Source organism: Haplochromis burtoni, unplaced genomic scaffold, assembly GCF_018398535.1.
Source record: "Haplochromis burtoni strain Fernald_Lab_line unplaced genomic scaffold, NCSU_Asbu1 Contig_166, whole genome shotgun sequence".
Lineage (NCBI taxonomy): Eukaryota > Metazoa > Chordata > Actinopteri > Cichliformes > Cichlidae > Haplochromis > Haplochromis burtoni.
In genome coordinates this window covers 812346-831249 of record NW_024582527.1, presented here as the reverse complement: position 1 = coordinate 831249, position 18904 = coordinate 812346, and the positions used below count along the sequence as shown (strand labels likewise).

Here is an 18904-nt window from a genome sequence, read left to right as displayed (position 1 = left end):
AATAAAATTAAATAAAAGAGCATTAGATCTTACTCATGAAAAAGTTGGGAAATGGTTTGATAGATGACCAAGCAATTATTTTTTATTATCTCTGAAACCTTGAAATATATCAGCTAACGGCCTGGTTCAGTCATCCGCTCTGCCCCTCAATTCTAAATTATCCAATCCCTTAAACCCAATAACAGACATTCCTCTTTTGTTCTACTAACTACTTCTGGTCCTTATTAAATGCTCATGCTTATGCTATTGCAGAATGATTATCATTTATATTTGCCCAGATTTTCTAATGGGCTCTGCTGGACTAAAACGTTTGGCACTAAAACGCTGCTGTTGGTAAGTGGTGCCATGTCAATATAACGGCCAAAAGGTGCGGACACAGGCATTTCTGTGGCTGGTCTTTTCAGAGTTTCCCTTTCACAGAGCAAGATTTGGGGCGGACAGTATTTAAATGAACTGTGCAAACATGAGTTATTAAAGTGTGCCATAGAAAATTCTGTTGAATTTATGCTGAAAAAAAGGTCACATCTTATTTTGCATCCATGTCTTATTTGGCACTGGAGAATGGCTGAAAGCTGTGACTCCTCAACCCGAATCTTTAGAACTAAGCTCCACACGTCTCCGGTCCTTATTAATACTGTTATTTTGATAACATAGAAAATAATTGAACTGAACTGAATTCCAATAGTACTGAATGTATTAAATTCCATACTGGAATGCCTGTCAATGGGATTTAAACAGATCTGAAGTGTGTTTGATGTGTGTTTGAATTGTAATGCTGGGAGACCTGGACTTACACTGCATTATTTTGGTTAGTACAGTATTTACTTCCACACCAGGCCTGGTTGTTTTCAACCAACCAATTTAGGCTACGTCCACACGTACACGGGTATTTTTGAAAACGGAGATTTTCCGTTTTCGTTTTAAAAAATAATCCCGTCCACACATAAACGCAGAAATGAAGGAAAACGCTGCTAGGAGCATGCCAAAGCAACAGGTGGCAATATATTCATAACCGTGCAGAAATGTTGGCCAATCAGAAGTCTAGAAGCCTCGGTGGGAAAAAGTAAACAAAGCTGGGGCATAGAAGCAGAACCGAGTTGTATGTGTGGAGAGACAGTAACTGTGTGTATATGTAAGCATTTAAACACTGCAGAGAGAACAATTAACAGTAATAGTATTGTAGAAATTCATTTCACTGAAACAATAACGTGGCGCACAGTGTGACGTCAAAAAAGGCGCACACCTTTGACGCTGCGTTTTCTGCGTTTTCTCAGTTTTTCTCGTCCACACGTAAATGCAAAAACAGAGTTTTCAAAAATATCCACCCTGGCTGGAGTTTTTAAAAATCTCCGTTTTCAGTGACCGAAAACACCGTTTACGTGTGGACGAAAGGTGCAAACGCATAGAAAAATCTACGTTTTCAAAAATACCCGGGTACGTGTGGACGTAGCCTTATTGCACTCTTCATAAAATACTGGTGATCCTTAATGGGAACTGGCTTTGCTGTATTTATAAATTACAATGAAGTGAGTAGATGATCCCCCCAGAACTTTAACCTCCCCTGGGGAAATGTTTGCAGTTGCATCATCATGCTAATTTGCTCCTTTTTAGTAAATCTGACTCATACCAAATATTCCAGTACCCCTGTTGGAAACCTTGCATTCAGGATTTTTTGTAAGTCATACAATAAACTTATCTCAAGGACTCCTTTCATCTGTATAATAGACTATGGTGAAAATTAGGAACATCCTGTCTCAGAGTGATGCTGAGAAAATAGACCACCCACCTGTGAATTCCAGGTTGAGCTATTGTAATTACTTATCAGAGGGATGCACTAATAGTTCTCTTAAAAGCCTCTACCAGATGCAAAAGTGAGAGAACTAACAATGACTAGCAGGACAGATCATTTTTCTACCCTGTTAGCTTCTCCTCACTGCATTCAAAACCCTTCTCACATACAAACCCTTAATGATGCTACACTATATCGCAAAGACCTTGCTATATCATCTCAACAGAGCACTTTGCTTTCACAGTGCTTTCTTGTGGTTCCCCAAGTTTTAAAAAGCAGAACATAAAGGACAGCCTTTAGGTCCGTTTTCTTTGAAAGGAGCACCTTGTTTGGGTGCTTTTCGGGTGAGGCTTAAAACTTCCCTTTTTGATAACGCTTATCTTTTGGGCCGGATTAGGTGACCCTGCAAGGTTTCATAATTATATGGGTACAAGCACACGCTGCTGGAGGAACTCCCATAATACACTGAGCACCTCTCCTCTACTCTCTTTTACTCTGCAGGCATTTATATGCCACTATTGCATGCTATTAACCTTGTGCCTTGTTTCTCCTGCAGTTTGTACTTTGTCCTCTGTCTGTTTGTTACTTTCTGGAGCTATTTGGGAACTTTTTTTTAGTTGTGGTCTCCCTATGCTCTTCTTTTCTCTCTTCACTTCATCCACCTAGTTAAGGCAGATAGCCTGGTTCACGAGTTACTCTACATAGTATTGCAAGGTCTTTATGCAGTGAAAAAGTTATAGACAAGAAAAAAAACCATGCTAGTTTTCTCCATTACAAGAACATTCAATAAACTCTTATGCAAGTGGGTGAATATAAAACACAAAGAGTCTGGCATTGATTTTTGCTAATATTTTGCATGGGCGAATGACGCACACTTCTATTGCTTCCTTTCAGCCAACGCTGTTGTTGTGTCTGTATTTTGTACCTGAAGGCACGCACAACAGAGATCGCCTTGCGTGGCCTTCAAAAAACAGGAAATCATAAGTCACAAAAGAACTTCTGGAGTCCATCAGACATCACAGATTGATGGTGTAATCATCCAGTGGATTTCTCATTTAACGTCACGAGGTTTAGTTATTTTTAGTGTGCAGATGGTCAGCCTGCAGGACTCATCCGCCCCTTGCAACTCTTGTCCTTGTCTCCTGCTTGCAGTGTAAATGTCTGATAGATGTATGCAATATATGGCAAGATAAAGACTCCGTCTCTTTCAGATGATAAAATGGAGGTAAAATTCTCCATTGATTCAAACAGCTGAAAAAAAAAAAAGGTTTCTTTTTGAATCAGTGCTTTTAATTGATGGAGCCACATCATGAAAATACATACTTCTGCCCGTGAGTCTGCTTCACAATATCTCCAAAATGCTTGCAATCTTCTGTTCTCACAACATGTTTGTGCCTTCTCGTACCCTTTTACCCTCTTTGTTGTTGAATGCGTCCAAACAACCAGAGACGTTGTGAGTGAGCTTCTGTTTTTGATGAGTAGAAACCTTGAGGAAGCAAGCAGGAAAATGATTTCCAATAGGAATCCACCCAGCTGACACACTCCAGCTGGCCCTTGAGGCGATCTGTTCATTTTCAGCAAACTTTCAATAGGGAAGACGAACCAGCGTGAATGTCTACTCTTATCATTTCTTTTTATCTCAACTCTAGCAATTGATATTTGGTAATTCATGATTCTCGTGGAGTTTTGATAAGACATCCAATATTTAGGTCCACACTAGTTGTTTGTATGAGAACACCCTGTACCAAATGAAATTGTTATTGCTTTTCCAGCACTGGTCTGTGGTAGGTAATGAAACTCTGGCTTCCAATTCATGTTTCTGTTGCCTGTGGTCAGAACTGAACAGTGTGTGTGAATGTCTTGGTGTCTGGGATAATGGAAGACATCGTGGCAGTACACATCAGTAGGTTTCATGCTTATGGCTTGGTTAAAATGCAGTGTCCAGGACATTAAGTGATACAAATGAACACATTTACCTGTTCTGTTTATAGCAGCAATGCTGTTTGAACATAGGTTTACACCAGCAGACAAGAATTATTGATTCCTTTTAGCGCTTTACAAAATCAGCACTGACATTCTGCAGGCATTTATTCATCATTGTGGAGCACAGGGTTGTACATTGACGTTTCAGATGTTTTTCCTGTTATGCTGCTAAAATAAATAAGTACATTAAGCTAATATTTGTGGTGAAGTGAAGGGGAAGAGCTCAGTAGTCTCACAGCCTGAAGAAAGAAACGGCTCCAAAGTCTGGTGCTACGGCAGCAGATCCTGTATCGCTTGCCAGATGGCAGCAGGGTGAACATGCAGCCACAGATCCTCATTGATCAGGCCTTTGGGGTAGCCAAATTTAGCTACTTTACTTACAGTATGTGATCAGTTCGACTTTTGATCTTTCTGAATGTTTTTGCCCTCTACTCCTGTTATTGATCTTTTAGTATTTGTTTTGTGCTTGTCAGTATAGGAATCTCAAAAACGTGGTGCCTTTTCATTTACGAATCTAAATCAGTTTAAATGTCTGATTAAATGGGTCACTCCAAGTTCATGTTCATACAGAGATGAAGGCCTGTTAGCGCATTGCACATCTCAGATCTTTAAAAACAACACCCTTTTCCTCCTGTAAATGCTTGTCTTTGTCAACAGATGTATTACTGAGTCTGTGCAGTCTGAGAAAAGAGGAAATACTTCTTCTTTAACCAGATGAACTGTGTTCAGAGAACACTTCAGCTGGATCCATTTCACTGAAGCATCCTTGAATGAGATAAAAAAAAAATGCAGCTCAAAGCTGCCGATCTCTCGCTACCGCTGACCCGCACCTCCTTGTGATTATATTTATGTTTATGTGTCAGGATGCGCCATCTTCAGTTCAAGTTTGATGCTCTACTGTAGCACTAGTTGTAAAATTGCACCAGGGATGCAGCAACATTAAGCAGTCCAGCAGCCACATACTTATGGAAGAGGAAAACCAAGAGCTAAGCTGAGTCAGGTGGCCTTGACCTTATGTTCTTGGTGCTTGCACTGCCTTTGGCCTTACAACACTAAAACAAAACCGCTACGTGATTACAGATATGTATTATAAAGTATCATAAGAAAAGTTCAGTGCATCTTTAAAGAGTTCTATATAACACAAGACTATTAACAAGTTCACTTGTTTTTATTCCTCTAATAAACTAAATTTAAGCAGACTTCTAAACATTACAGCTACTAACAATCGTCAATCACAAATTTTCTACAGTCACAGGGGACAAATTCAAATTCATCAACAAGTTCAGCTCCTGTCCCCATCCTATCCAAACAGCCAGAACATCTGTAAGAGGAACAAGAATTTAAGAAATGCTGATGTGCTACACTCTTTTTCTTTAATGTATTGCATTCCAGTAGAGTTTTGCCAGGGATACACAAAAGCATTTCTAGAGTTATATAAAAACCCGACAGAAGCATATGCTCTCCTTTAATCTAAGGTGGTATATTATAATACCCTGCTAATAGCCAACACAAAGTTACACTAATGACACCACACCGCTGAGACCCTGTGCTTTAAAAATGATATTTTTCAGTGTAATTGGGAAGTTTTCTAAAGGCAGCATTTATTCATGTGTTCGTGTGGCATAGTAAACTATAGTGTGCCTGAGTTTGATGCCTCTACATATGAATAAGTCATATCCCAAGGCTATTCATATTTCATCAAACATCCTCATCTATAATGGACACTCTGCACCGGCTGAGGCCCTCACCTGATAGGGGCTGTCTCATCGCCCCTGTCCAGCCACTCTTGTGGAGGGATGATGTACATACACCATAGACCCCAGTTGTAGCCGTGGGCGGCATTAGCGTACTGCTGCACCTCGAACGTGTTGTACTTGATGTTGTCTATGGCGGGCAAGATAATGCGGGTATGATCCTCCTTCATCCGGGTCAGAATAGGTTCAGACCTATGGATAAGAAAAGAGACAGAAGTTAAAAGCTGGCTTTCTGGATTAGGTATGCCGAAGATTCATTGCATAGTTGCAGGAGGTGAATGAAAAGAGTGAGAGGTGTAGAGTCTGCAACAGGGCAAGTAACAGATCTGTGCATATATTCATTCTATCTGCAGAGGTTTGAAGCATTAATATTGCAAAAATGCTGGTCAAATCTGACTGAATGGATAACTTAACTGAATATGAATGTAAAGTGAAAGCTGTGGATGTGTATGTGCAGGAAACCAATGCATTTAAATGTTAAACAAAAAGTTCTTTAGTCAATAGTTACAAAAAATGCCAGAAGCAGCTACAGATAGCTTCAGACGCTGTCTCGACTTTTAAACCATTGCCACACTGACATGCTTTTTCAGTGTAGATGCAGTCTGGTAAACCAGCATTTATTCAACTTTCAAACCAATTTCCAGCATCTGCTTCCCTCTCCTGTTGATGATATGAAGTTCTTGCGAAATGAATTTTCTGTGTAACAACAAATGATATCACATTTGACATCCCTCACTCACGAAAATCCAATGTCAAATAGTGACACGCATTACAGAGAGACGCTTGCAATGTAGAGTCTGAGACAGCCCTGCTGTGATTGTCGTCTCATGACTTTTTCCCTCCCAGGCAGTTTTGGCTGGCACATATTAAATGGAATACACACTTTCACATACTTTAAAAATCTTAAGCCAACATCGAGATATTAATAAATTAGATAAAACCAATTAACAACTATCTTAGTTACAGCATATAAGAGAAATTACATACTCCAGTATGTCCATCCATCCATCCATCCATTGATTTTTCTTCCGCATATCTGATTCAGGGTTGTGGGGGGCTGGAGCCTGTCCAAGCTGTCATAGGGTGAGTGGGTACACACTTGACATGCTGCAGAGCTAACACATCGAGACGCAAACATTCATGCTCACATTCACACCTACAGTCAGTTTAGAATCACCAAAATGCAGTTCTGTTAATAGCAAATGTAGTAATAGTTAATAATTCTGTTATTACCTTCAAAGGAAATTAAAAGACATTTAGAATGATTTGACTCACTTGGTCTATAAAACATAGCACTGCATACCATGCAATAACCTCTCCTTAGCTTGGCCATGGGCAGAACACAATGACAGTCATGTGCTTCTGGCCCTAGTTACATTTGTATAATCTTCCTATGCTAACAGATGATGTCCTCCATATTTTTAAAAGAGCACTTCATATGGTTCATATGCTACTTGGTTATGGGAACACTTTTCCAAATTAAAAAAGAGAAAGAAAGAAAACAAAATCTGGCTGCAATCATTACTTGATAAATGCATTTCTTTAAAAAAAACAAAACACACACACTCCCCTCTCCAGTTTTCTAACTGTCAGTTTCTTGGCCCTGACTCATGTCCTACTTCCTCCCTCGCCCTCTTCAAAAAGTGGAACTCATTCATCTTCCAAAAACAAAATGACTTCTTATCACATGAAGGTAAAGGACAGAAACTACAGAGGGGAGTGAGACGAACTGAACTGTTTTGGGTGACAAAATAATCCTTTAATAACTTGAAAGCCCTGTGATTGACTGGCCACCTGTCGGAAGTCTAGCCCACCTTTTGAACCTATGACAGCAGGAATAATCTCGACACCCCCGCGATCCTGTATGGGACAAGTGCTTAAGAAAACGGATGCTTTGGAACATACAGTCTTATCTGTACTTACTGTATTAACTGTTAGAGAAACATGAGTTCCCTCATTTAATTTGTGACTTTACTGATGGATGTGGGTAAGTCGAACAAAATAATAACGTATTTGTCAGGGTTCCTGGGTCGTTGACCCAGTGTTTTCTGTTTTGTCATGTTCAGTTTATTTTCACATCTGTGTTTTCTGTGCCAGCATACCGCCTGCGTATTGTGTTCCAGTTATTTCCATGTATCATTAGTCAGACTAAGTTCAGATGCGTACTCACCGGTTTCTAATCATTCATCACCCAGCGTGTATTTAAGTCCTCAGTTCCATCCGATCCTTGTCGTGTCATTGATGTACGTCTGATGTTAGTGTCGTCTGTATGTTCAGTTAGCCAGCCAGTCCTTTGCTCATTCATTCATTCATTCATTCATTCAGCCAGCCAGCCTTTTCCTCCCTCTGTACTGTTTGCTCACCCCTTCGGCAATAAACATCCACCTTCACCTACCTGCCTGTGAGTCCAGCGATTGGGTCCTCCTTCTCTCGTCCACGACACTACTCCTGACAGTATTATTTAGCTTTAGAAATGGTGGTACAAAACAAAGAAAGCTCTTTCATTTATTTTTTGTCTTCATTTTATTTTATACAAATAAATTTTATGATAATATAAACCTAAGGAAACTTCATATTAACAGACGTGGTGTCAGTCTTTTAATTCAGTTGTATTTAATGTAATTTCTTCACTTAGGCACCAATGCTACCTGGTTATGGGAAAATGATGGTAGTTTGAGTCAAATGTTTGTCCCTTCACAAAATTAACCCTATAGATTTCAAACTTCAGCTTCCTCAGCCTTTGTTCCAGTTCCAGTTTTATTTTAAGTCGGATCAGTCCTCTAGCATTGCACAGGGGAGATGATCTAGGTCATTTATGCTGTAATTTTTCATTAACTCACAAAAAATAAGGTGCTCACTAGTTCAAAGTGAAAAGAATCATTAATTAAATGAAAAAATTCAGGGTAGACTAAACTACAGTAGACAGTTTAAAAAAACAAAAAGCTAAATATCAGTTATATATACATATATACATACATATATACATACATATATATATATATATATACATACATACATATATATATATACATATATATACATACATATATATACATACATATATATATATATACATACATATATATATATATATACATACATATATATATATATATACATAATATATATATATATATAATACATATATATATATATATATACATACATATATATATATATATATATATTACAACATATCATATATATATATATACATACATATACTATATATATATATACATACATATATATAATATACATACATACATATATATATATAACATACATATATATATATATACATACATATATATAATACATACATAATACATATACATACATATATACATACATATATATATATATACATACATATATAATACATACTAATATATACATACATATATTCAATATACATACATACATACATATACATCAACTTATATCATACATATATATAATATATATATTATATTATACTACACACAACACACACAACACACACAGTCATCACACACTCACACACACACACACACACACACACACACACACACACACACACACAGCTGGGCAAAGCGTCTACATGAAAAATGGCAATCACTAATTTCACTAATTATGTGTGCTGCCTTATAGGCTCAGTCATAAAAGCTTGTTAATATTGCACAAGATACGCCGTACAAGCCCAAATTCATTCTTTCACTCTCTCATACATATATTCTTCTTTCACATACATATACTTTCACTCTCACATAGTTTTATTTTAATTTTTATATTTAGATATTTTTATTCTCATGTTTACACATATTTAACACACACATTGCAATATTGTTTTCTCTTATACATGTATTTAAATGTACATATTTACAAATTTTCACTCTAACATAGATGCATTTTCATTTATGCATTCCTACATTTTGCTCTCATTTACATGCATTCAATTCAAAACTGATTCATGTTTGTGGCTGTAATGTGACAAAATGTGGGAAAGTTCAAGGGGGCCAAATACTTTTGTGAGCCACTGTATGTTTCTACCTCTTCTTCTTTAAAATATTACAAGAATAAAACATATCTGACAGGCAACAATAATCCTCATGTTAAGTGAAATTTGCATTGATTTTTCATTTAAATCATTTGATATTTCCAAGCCATTTAAAGGGTTAGGTGTTCAATCCAACAATTTAGTCTCTTAACCTGCGTAAGAACAATCTTTTTGAAGGCTCAGATGTGCCATACAGTGCTTGACTATGTAGTGAAACAAAGGCTCTGCTTTTACTTTGAAGGCATTTTTACTGTAGCAGAATGCATGACGTGCTTTGCTTGACATGCTCAGCAAAAGTGTTGCTCTGAGCACTTCCTTACCTTGGGCAGATCTCCCTGTCATTCCAACCTTTTCCATTCATCTCCTTCTGTCCTTGAGCTCCCACAACACCCTAACCCAGCCTACACCTTCTTTACTGCTGGAATACACGAGAGTGATAAGATAAGAGACAGTGTGGAAATGAGAACACATCTGCTTTTGACAGACGAGGCTGTGTGATCCTCCTTTCTTTATCTGCTATCTCGTGTTCCTTACATTGAGGCCGTTATTCATCCACATCGGTCCTAATCATGCTCAGTTGCAAATAGCAATGAGATTTTCCCTTCTACCAGTAATGACTCATCCAGTACAGCAAATACATGCTGACAACATCCATCACCGCTGGCTCCACAATGCCATTTCTTATATTCAAAGCAGAAGTCCTCTTGATTAATGAACTCTTTGACTACTTGTCTTTCAGTGCAGTCTGCACTTTTGTGGAGGTTCACACCAGGCTGTGCATGCATTTCAGATATTAAAAAAAAAAAAATCAAGGAAACACAATCTATTCATATCTACTTGATTTAACAACAGCAGCATCACAGGATGTCTCATTATCTGTCCTACCTTTGCCCAGAATTGACGTAAAAGCCCCGCAGTCCTCCTTTCAAGGCTGCATTTTTTATTAAAAAATTTTAGATTAATGGATCTCAAATAGAGAACGATACTCAGGCAGAGAGTTATCAGATAATGGGATCTAACTACACCCTAAGAGCAGCAGGGCCCTAAGTGCCTAAAATAAGATCTTCTTTAATTCTGCATTAAACTCAATGCTGCAGACCGTGTGAGCTGCCGTATAGAAGTAGCTTTTTTTTTAAAATTCAGTAACTTTAAAAAAAAAAGAAGACCCTAACAGACCCCTAGCAGAAAAAAAGATCTATTAGCACTGAGGTCTTTAAATCTGCTTTGAGTGAAATCTTTCAAAGTTCTTAAAACATATTTATCTTTATTTTGAATGTTTTTTTTTTCATAACTGCGCTTTTATGATCAGGTTTCTCACTATAGTTAAAATATGATTAACAGCAGGTTGTGAACCCAATATGGGCCTTGCCAATGCAATTGCCAATTAAATTATTGCACGTTATTGGGATTTTTAAAAAAAATTGTATTTCATCACAACATTTTAAAACCAGTCAAACTGACATTGCAGTATGGTACAATTTAGATCTGACAGTGCTAATTTGTGTTTGCTGTGTTATATAGGATAAAGAATCTAAGCCTGCAGTGCCTCTGGCCATCTTTAAGTGCATTAATCTTTAAATGTGCAGCCGTCCACAGTCCTTTCGCCTGGCTGTTTTACAGAGCAGCTCAGACATGCATATGTAGAGTAGATATTAATAGTGGGCCAGTCTCCTGCCTCCAATAAAAAAGATGCAGGATTCAAAGAAGGGAAAGGTAGCCATGCAGAATTTAAATTCATTACAGGGTCGAGGCTTTTTTGAAGTAGATAGCGGGATGCAGAGGCATGAACTGGAAAAGGATCAAGGTGCAATGTTAGATTCCTCACCACTTCTAAATGCATTTGCCAAAGACGTGGTTGATATGATACAAACGTAAAGGCAGCATAAAGCCCTGTCTTTTCAGTGCTTTTTGGAGGTTTGCCTGGCCTGTGCTCTGTGAAGCACTCAGTAAGGCTGCAGCCTCCTTTCTCATCTCCAGACAGATATAAACACTGAGCCACTGCCAGACGCTGTGAGCGAGAGGAAAAACATGATTTACTTTATCTAAAAAAATATTTCCCCAGCCTTCAAGACCTCTGGAATTTATGTACCATTGAATTTAATATAATACCACTGCACCTGCATGGCATAATAATAAGCAGAAGGAGTTCTGTGAGATTACCAAAGGAGCCAATATCAAATATACATGTGGCAAAAATAATTAAAAATTACAAGAGGACTGTTTAATCCATTCCTTAGCTTTCTGAATTCCACCAGTTTGTCTCTTCCTTACAAACACTCACCAGGTCACAGTGCAACAGAACATTCAACATTCATCAAAGTGTTGCTTTCTGAAGCATGTATTTCATTACAACCTCCCTGCATCGACAACCTTATCTCCAGCGCACACTTACGGGAGCTGCTGCTACCTTGTTAATGGTTAATCGTTAATAACCTGCGATTGCAACTGTGCAAGAGACTTCAAAACCAAATAAATATCAATTTCCTCCCCTCCGCAACCGTTTGGTTGAAGTATGGCATACAGTAGGTTCTAATTACAACATGCTCCTCTTTTCTGCTATCAATCCTGTTTATTTACATAGCATGCGGAAGGAAATTGGTCGTCTTTGGAACACAATGGACAACGGCTGCCCAAAGGATGGATGGTTAGAAACTACAGGAGAAGATAGACTGCGAGCATTAAGCCAGTGCAAAACCGCATTAACCACAACGACGATTTCATATCCTCATATTAAAGCGGCGCAAAGCCACAGAAATCAGACTCCATCGCTCTTGTGGTGCAAAACGTTTGCTTATTAACTCCTGAAAAACAAGTGCTTCACCAACTTTTTTTTTTTTTTTTACAATCTTCCTTTTACAAAGCTGATAAAAAGCACCTGACACAACATAATTTCTATCAGTCACAAGCACTCACGGTGGAAGTAAGTAATAAAAAAGCCTCGAATGTGAATTTTAGCAAACTCTAGTTTGTTTTTAATTCCCATAAATCATGCTTATTCACCTCATATTTGTCTCCTGGTCACCCCCCCCACTCCCACCCCTGCAGTTGCTTAATGCCCCCCGTGTTTGAGAACCACAGTCATAAACCAACATGCTGTGAGGGAATGGGAAATGACTAAGTGCGTGATACAGCATGATACAATTATGTTTGCTTAAACCCAATAATAAGTTATGCGAAGTAGCAATACATTTCAGCTGCAAATGTACAGCACCTCCGGGGAATACCACGCCAATGAATCACAGCGATGCCACTAAGAGCTGGCAGCATTGTCTCTGGCTCAGTATGCATAGGCACTGTGTACAAGGTCATTGAGGGATATTCACCACAACATCTAGAGGAAACATCCATCTCACTTATCACTGTATGTGTCATAGTGAATAATCACATTATGATAAACGGCTTCTCTTCCGTTTGAACAAATAGAAAGTGTAGATACCGCCAGTGAATCTGAGTAAGAGAGTGCATGCTGTTTGCAGGCATACAGTAGATAATAAATGCACACACTCTCTCATACACAAAGAAATCTAAGCGGCGTGAGCAAGCTTGTAGAAGTTGGCTGTCATCTCTTCAGTTGCTATATTCCTTTATCCGGCGACTACTACTAAAAAAAAAATATCACAGGCATTCTGCTCTACTTTCCACTGACTTCTGTAAATAACACTTCATGCAAAAAGCAAAAACCGGAGCTGCAAAATAAAACAAAACTAACAAATCTTCAGCTGCAGGTTGTCAAAGGAAGACGAAGGTGATACATCGGTAAAGGTGTGTGGAGCAGAAAGAAGAGAGCGTCACACGGTGGACAAAATATGCTGAGGTGGCTTTGGCATGTGGAAGAGGGACGGATGGAGAGGAGGAAGCCTACGCGGAGGTGAGTGGGGTATGTTGCATCAATGACAGGCAAGTCTACTTCTGAGCAAGAACAGATGGGGAAGCAGATGACGGAACCACTGGGGTGTCAGTTATCATCAGATATGCACCTAGGCATTGATGCAACTTCCTTTGTGAGTGCTGTTTCCTGCCCGGGTCGTGCCACTTCTGGGCCTGTAGTTCCCATATGGGCCATAAATGGCCCGTCAAGCTTCAATAACTGCGGCTTATCAAGTCATCTCTTGGTAAAGGTCCCTTTGATTGCTGACTAATGTTGTGGTGGGATGTTTATAGGTCAGGCCCACTCTGACCTTTAGTGCTTTAATTTCATCTTAATGAAGCAAAACAGAACATTCTGATTACATTATGCCAGTTTACAGAATAAACACACAAAGTTCCCACGTCTTTTATTATAAAAGTTTTACCTGTGAGCAGAGAAACTTTACTGGTAATATAATAGAAAGTTAATATTGGAGTTTATATTTGTTCTAAAATAATCATTGTAGTTGCTTCATTTTCAGAAAATCCTTAAAAGCAAATTCATAAGTAAAGCTTAACACAGAATCACATAGTGTAGTAGTAAATGAGCCCAAGGAATAAATAATGATTGTTAAATGATCATCAAAATCATCACATAAAGAAAGACGAGTTTTAAAATGCTGTTTAAACCAGAATGACATAGAAACAATGTGCTGCATAGCCGACTGGATAAACCCAAAGATGATCTGGAGCATCTGTGGCAAGTGAGACAAATGGGCCATAACAACAGCAAAAAACCCCAAAAAGAAACAAATTCAATTGTAACTTTGGGCACTTTGTTACAGCAGCCTGTCACAAACACACATTACTTTTCCAAACTGAATTGTGAATGTAGATTTTGATCCATCATGCAGTACCATCTGGAAAAGATCTGACTGGAAACAGCTTCATTTGTCAGTGTGACTATGATCCCAAACACAGCGCCAATGCAGTAAAAGCACGTATGATTGGAAAAACACACAACACTATCAGCCATGGATTGACCCCCCCAGAGCCCGAACCACAATATTCCTGAAGCAATTTTGGATCATCTTGACAGAGAATGAAACAAAAGCCAGCATCCAAGGAAGAACTTTGAATATCCTTCGAGAAGCCTGTTTAAAGAAACTACAAGAAAGATTGTCTACAAGAGTTCAGGCTGTGTTAAAGAATAAAGGCGGTCATACGACATAACTGACTGTCATCAGTTATGTCTATTATAATATCAGTTTTCATCTTATTTTAAAGTGAACAGTGAAGTCTGGAGAGAAGAAGTGAAGGAGTATTTACTTGATTATATATTGTGTGGAGATCAGGGAAATTATTTTACTGCTATTGTCCAGATTAATAATATAATCGACAGTATTAATATTGCATTCAGATGTTTAAACAATGTGTGTCTTTCAGAAAGACTAAGCCACAGGCTGACAGGAAACTGCAGGGTTGCAGAAAGTTTGCAGAAGTGAAACCGAAAGCATTCTGAGGAGCTGGTTAGACGAGGCTATGTGAATAACTAGGGTATTCAAATTGTCTGTTATACTTTTATATTCTTGTATTAAGCTTTTAGTAGAGGTTCTTGATTAAAACATTTATTTAGTAGATGACATATACATAGTTTCAGTTCGGTTATTACATACAGTGGGGCAAAAAAGTATTTAGTCAGCCACCGATTGTGCAAGTTCCCCCACTTAAAATTATGACAGAGGTCAGTAATTTGCACCAGAGGTACACTTCAACTGTGAGAGACAGAATGTGAAAAAAAAATCCATGAATCCACATGGTAGGATTTGTAAAGAATTTATTCGTAAATTAGGGTGGAAAATAAGTATTTGGTCACCTCAAACAAGGAAAATCTCTGGCTCTCACAGACCTGTAACGTCTTCTGTAAGAAGCTTTTCTGTCCCCCACTCGTTACCTGTATGAATGGCACCTGTTTGAACTCATCATCTGTATAAAAGACACCTGTCCACAGCCTCAAACAGTCAGACTCCAAACTCCGCCATGGCCAAGACCAAAGAGCTTTCGAAGGACACCAGGAAAAGTATTGTAGACCTGCACCAGACTGGGAAGAGTGAATCTACAATAGGCAAGCAGCTTGGTGTGAAAAAATCAACTGTGGGAGCAATCATCAGAAAATGGAAGACATACAAGACCACTGATCATCTCCCTCGATCTGGGGCTCCACGCAAGATCTCATCCCGTGGGGTCAAAATGATCATGAGAACGGTGAGCAAAGATCCCAGAACCACACGGGGGGACCTGGTGAATGACCTGCAGAGAGCTGGGACCAAAGTAACAAAGGTCACCATCAGTAACACACTACAACGGCAGGGAATCAAATCCCGCAGTGCCAGACGTGTTCCGCTGCTGAAGCCAGTGCATGTCCAGGCCCGTCTGAAGTTTGCCAGAGAGCACATGGATGATACAGCAGAGGATTGGGAGAATGTCATGTGGTCAGATGAAACCAAAGTAGAACTTTTTGGTATAAACTCAACTCGTCGTGTTTGGAGGAAGAAGAATACTGAGTTGCATCCCAAGAACACCATACCTACTGTGAAGCATGGGGGTGGAAACATCATGCTATGGGGCTGTTTTCCTGCCAAGGGGACAGGACGACTGATCCGTGTTAAGGACAGAATGAATGGGGCCATGTATCGTGAGATTTTGAGCCAAAACCTCCTTCCATCAGTGAGAACTTTGAAGATGAAACGAGGCTGGGTCTTCTAACATGACAATGATCCAAAACACACCGCCCGGGCAACAAAGGAGTGGCTCCGTAAGAAGCATTTGAAAGTCCTGGAGTGGCCTAGCCAGTCTCCAGACCTCAACCCCATAGAAAACCTGTGGCGGGAGTTGAAAGACCTATAGTAAACGTTTGACCTCTGTTATTGCCAACAAAGGTTATGTTACAAAGTATTGAGTTGTATTTTTGTTATTGACCAAATACTTATTTTCCACCCTGATTTACGAATAAATTCTTTACAAATCCTACCATGTGGATTCATGGATTTTTTTTCACATTCTGTCTCTCACAGTTGAAGTGTACCTCTGGTGCAAATTACTGACCTCTGTCATCATTTTAGGTGGGGGAACTTGCACAATCGGTGGCTGACTAAATACTTTTTTGCCCCACTGTATATGAGAGTGGCTTCTGTCTCTCTGTCTGGTGAGAGGTCAGGAGCTAGTCGGCGAGGTGAAATAGGGTGCAATTGTGGTTAGCACACAGATAAACACACACACACACACTTAGTTAAAGAGAATCATTTATAGGTGGAAGTTTAATCATGTTTTGCTTGGGGTTGCAAAAAGAGCAGTTTGTCGCAGAACTGCTGCTGAGGTGTCAAGATGAACGAGAGCATCCGGCAGTGACAGGAAGTACCTGCCATGAAGATAGGAGATAATGTTCTTTTTAAACTGTGTTAAAAGTCATTGTGGTTTTGATTTGACGTATCCATATATTCTGTCTGATGACGCATGAGGGGGTGTCAGTAAGTTCAATCCCTGATGGTTTAAAAAATCTGTTTATGCTTTGATTAAGTCGAAGATTAATTCCTGTCTGCGTACAGAGAGGTCTTCCCACGCGTGTATTCATTAAAATCAATTGTTTGACCAAGATCTTCTGGACCATGGTTGTTTGTACTCTCCTCCTCAATATTTGAACCTTAACAATTGCTTACATTTATTGTCCTAATTGTAGAAGCATTGAATACACTGGAAATATCTGAATGTCATAATTATAAGCAAGACTTGACTTATTTGGGAAATTTTGGGAGGTTTGATCAACAGTTCTGTTGATTGTAGAGACATGTGCATTATTTCTTTGTGTTTTTCTTTTGACCAGTTTATGACTAAGAAGAACTGACGTGACAGCTGTCACAAATCTGAATAGCACATTTGGATGTGTTTACGTTTCTTGCATCTATTTAGCTGTAAAGATCGAAAAGCATTCAGAGATGCTGTAGACTCAGTCTTCCTCATCTTCTTCCTTGTCCCTTTCTTGACTCTCAGGCAGCTTCCAGGGAACAAAGCTTCATCCGACACTGACGGCATGACAGGCTCAAATTAGGTGCCAATTACATCTTTTTGAGTTACTTGTTTGCCGTTAAACTTAAGCAGCAGGCAGACATTGGACTGAGACCCCCAGAAGTAATTTCATATCGCAAAATGAGCCCAGAGCCCGCAAGTAAAATAATTTTGAAATGCACAACATTTGAGCTACCTTTTTAATTACACTCACTCTCACATTTCACAGTGGTTGACTCGCTCTCACTTGTCGTAAGTGTGTATTTGCTCGACAGGTAATGCCATATTAGCCGGGCTGTCTTTTTATCCAGCTCTAACCAAAAGTGATTCTTACAATTTAAAAAAGGAAATGCAAAAAGGAAAAGCATTACCAGCTAGAAACCCTTCTGCATAATAAGCGCCACTGTCCTGAAAAACGCTGTCTCGGTTAGAACCTCGCCTGGTGTTTTATCAGAACGCTTAGATCAGACCAGACTGCATAATTGAGTGATAATAAATTTACATGACATCCCTCTGTTCTAAAAAACATAAAAAGCAAAGCACAAAGGCAAAGGTGAGAGAGGACAGAGAAACAGCTTAGACCTTTTCAAGTTAAACATGACCTTACCAGCCGGTGTTGAACTCGACGTGAGCGTCAAAGAAGCCGACGACGGGAGCCGTGGCCGCGTTCCAGCCATGTATACGGGCCCGGATCAGACCCTCCCGCTTGCTGTTTCTCACAATCTTTACAAGGCCTGGGTAGCGTTTGTTCACATACTGATCCAAGTTGAATTTCAGCTCCACTGGAAGAGATTAGAGAGAGCCCTCCTTTAAAAGACACCCACATGACAACAGGAAAAAACATTAACAAGGTAGCTGTAGTCAGTGAGTTTTAGCTTAGAAAATCCCTTCTTTCCCCTTTCAGAGTGTTTAACTTTTAGATTACACCTAAAGAGAAATAGTGATCACCAAATGCAATCAGTTATTCGTATTACTCACTAAAAAAGCCATTACTTTTCTTTACTAAGTACTCATCAGCAAGAGCAATCAGCAGCATTACTTTCTTAGCCAACCCAGCTCTGATCAAACGCACACCCCATCTACTCTGAGTTTGAAGCTTTATTCAGTGATTCATGAATGTGTGCTTATCAGTGACTGAGGTTTGCCAGCTCAGTCAAACAGAGAGACAGAGCCTAACAGAGTCCTGCCCATCCCACAGGTAAAGACAACTGATCGCGTTCTGGTGACTTTACATAAGATAAGATAAGATAACTCTTTATTGTCATTGCACAGTCATACATAGTACAGTAGTACAATGAAATTGGAAAAAACTGTCCTACGTCGGCACTACATATAACACAACACGACACGATATGACACATCACAACGTAACAAACAACACAACACAGTATATTAACTTAGTATAAAAAAGAAGAATAAGTGTATGTGTAT

At 39.0% G+C, this 18904-nt stretch overlaps 1 protein-coding gene across 1 annotated transcript in view; it reads right to left on the bottom strand.

The window, feature by feature from the left end:
• Nucleotides 1–18904, bottom strand: part of galnt9 (polypeptide N-acetylgalactosaminyltransferase 9) — a 96159-nt gene that overhangs the window by 37780 nt on the left and 39475 nt on the right. The window contains exons 4-5 of the mRNA XM_005933315.3: nucleotides 18081–18255; nucleotides 5521–5718 (exon numbers count right to left, since the gene is read on the bottom strand). Of these exons, the coding sequence (XP_005933377.1) occupies nucleotides 5521–5718; nucleotides 18081–18255 (373 nt within the window). The remainder of the gene's footprint in view (nucleotides 1–5520; nucleotides 5719–18080; nucleotides 18256–18904) is intronic.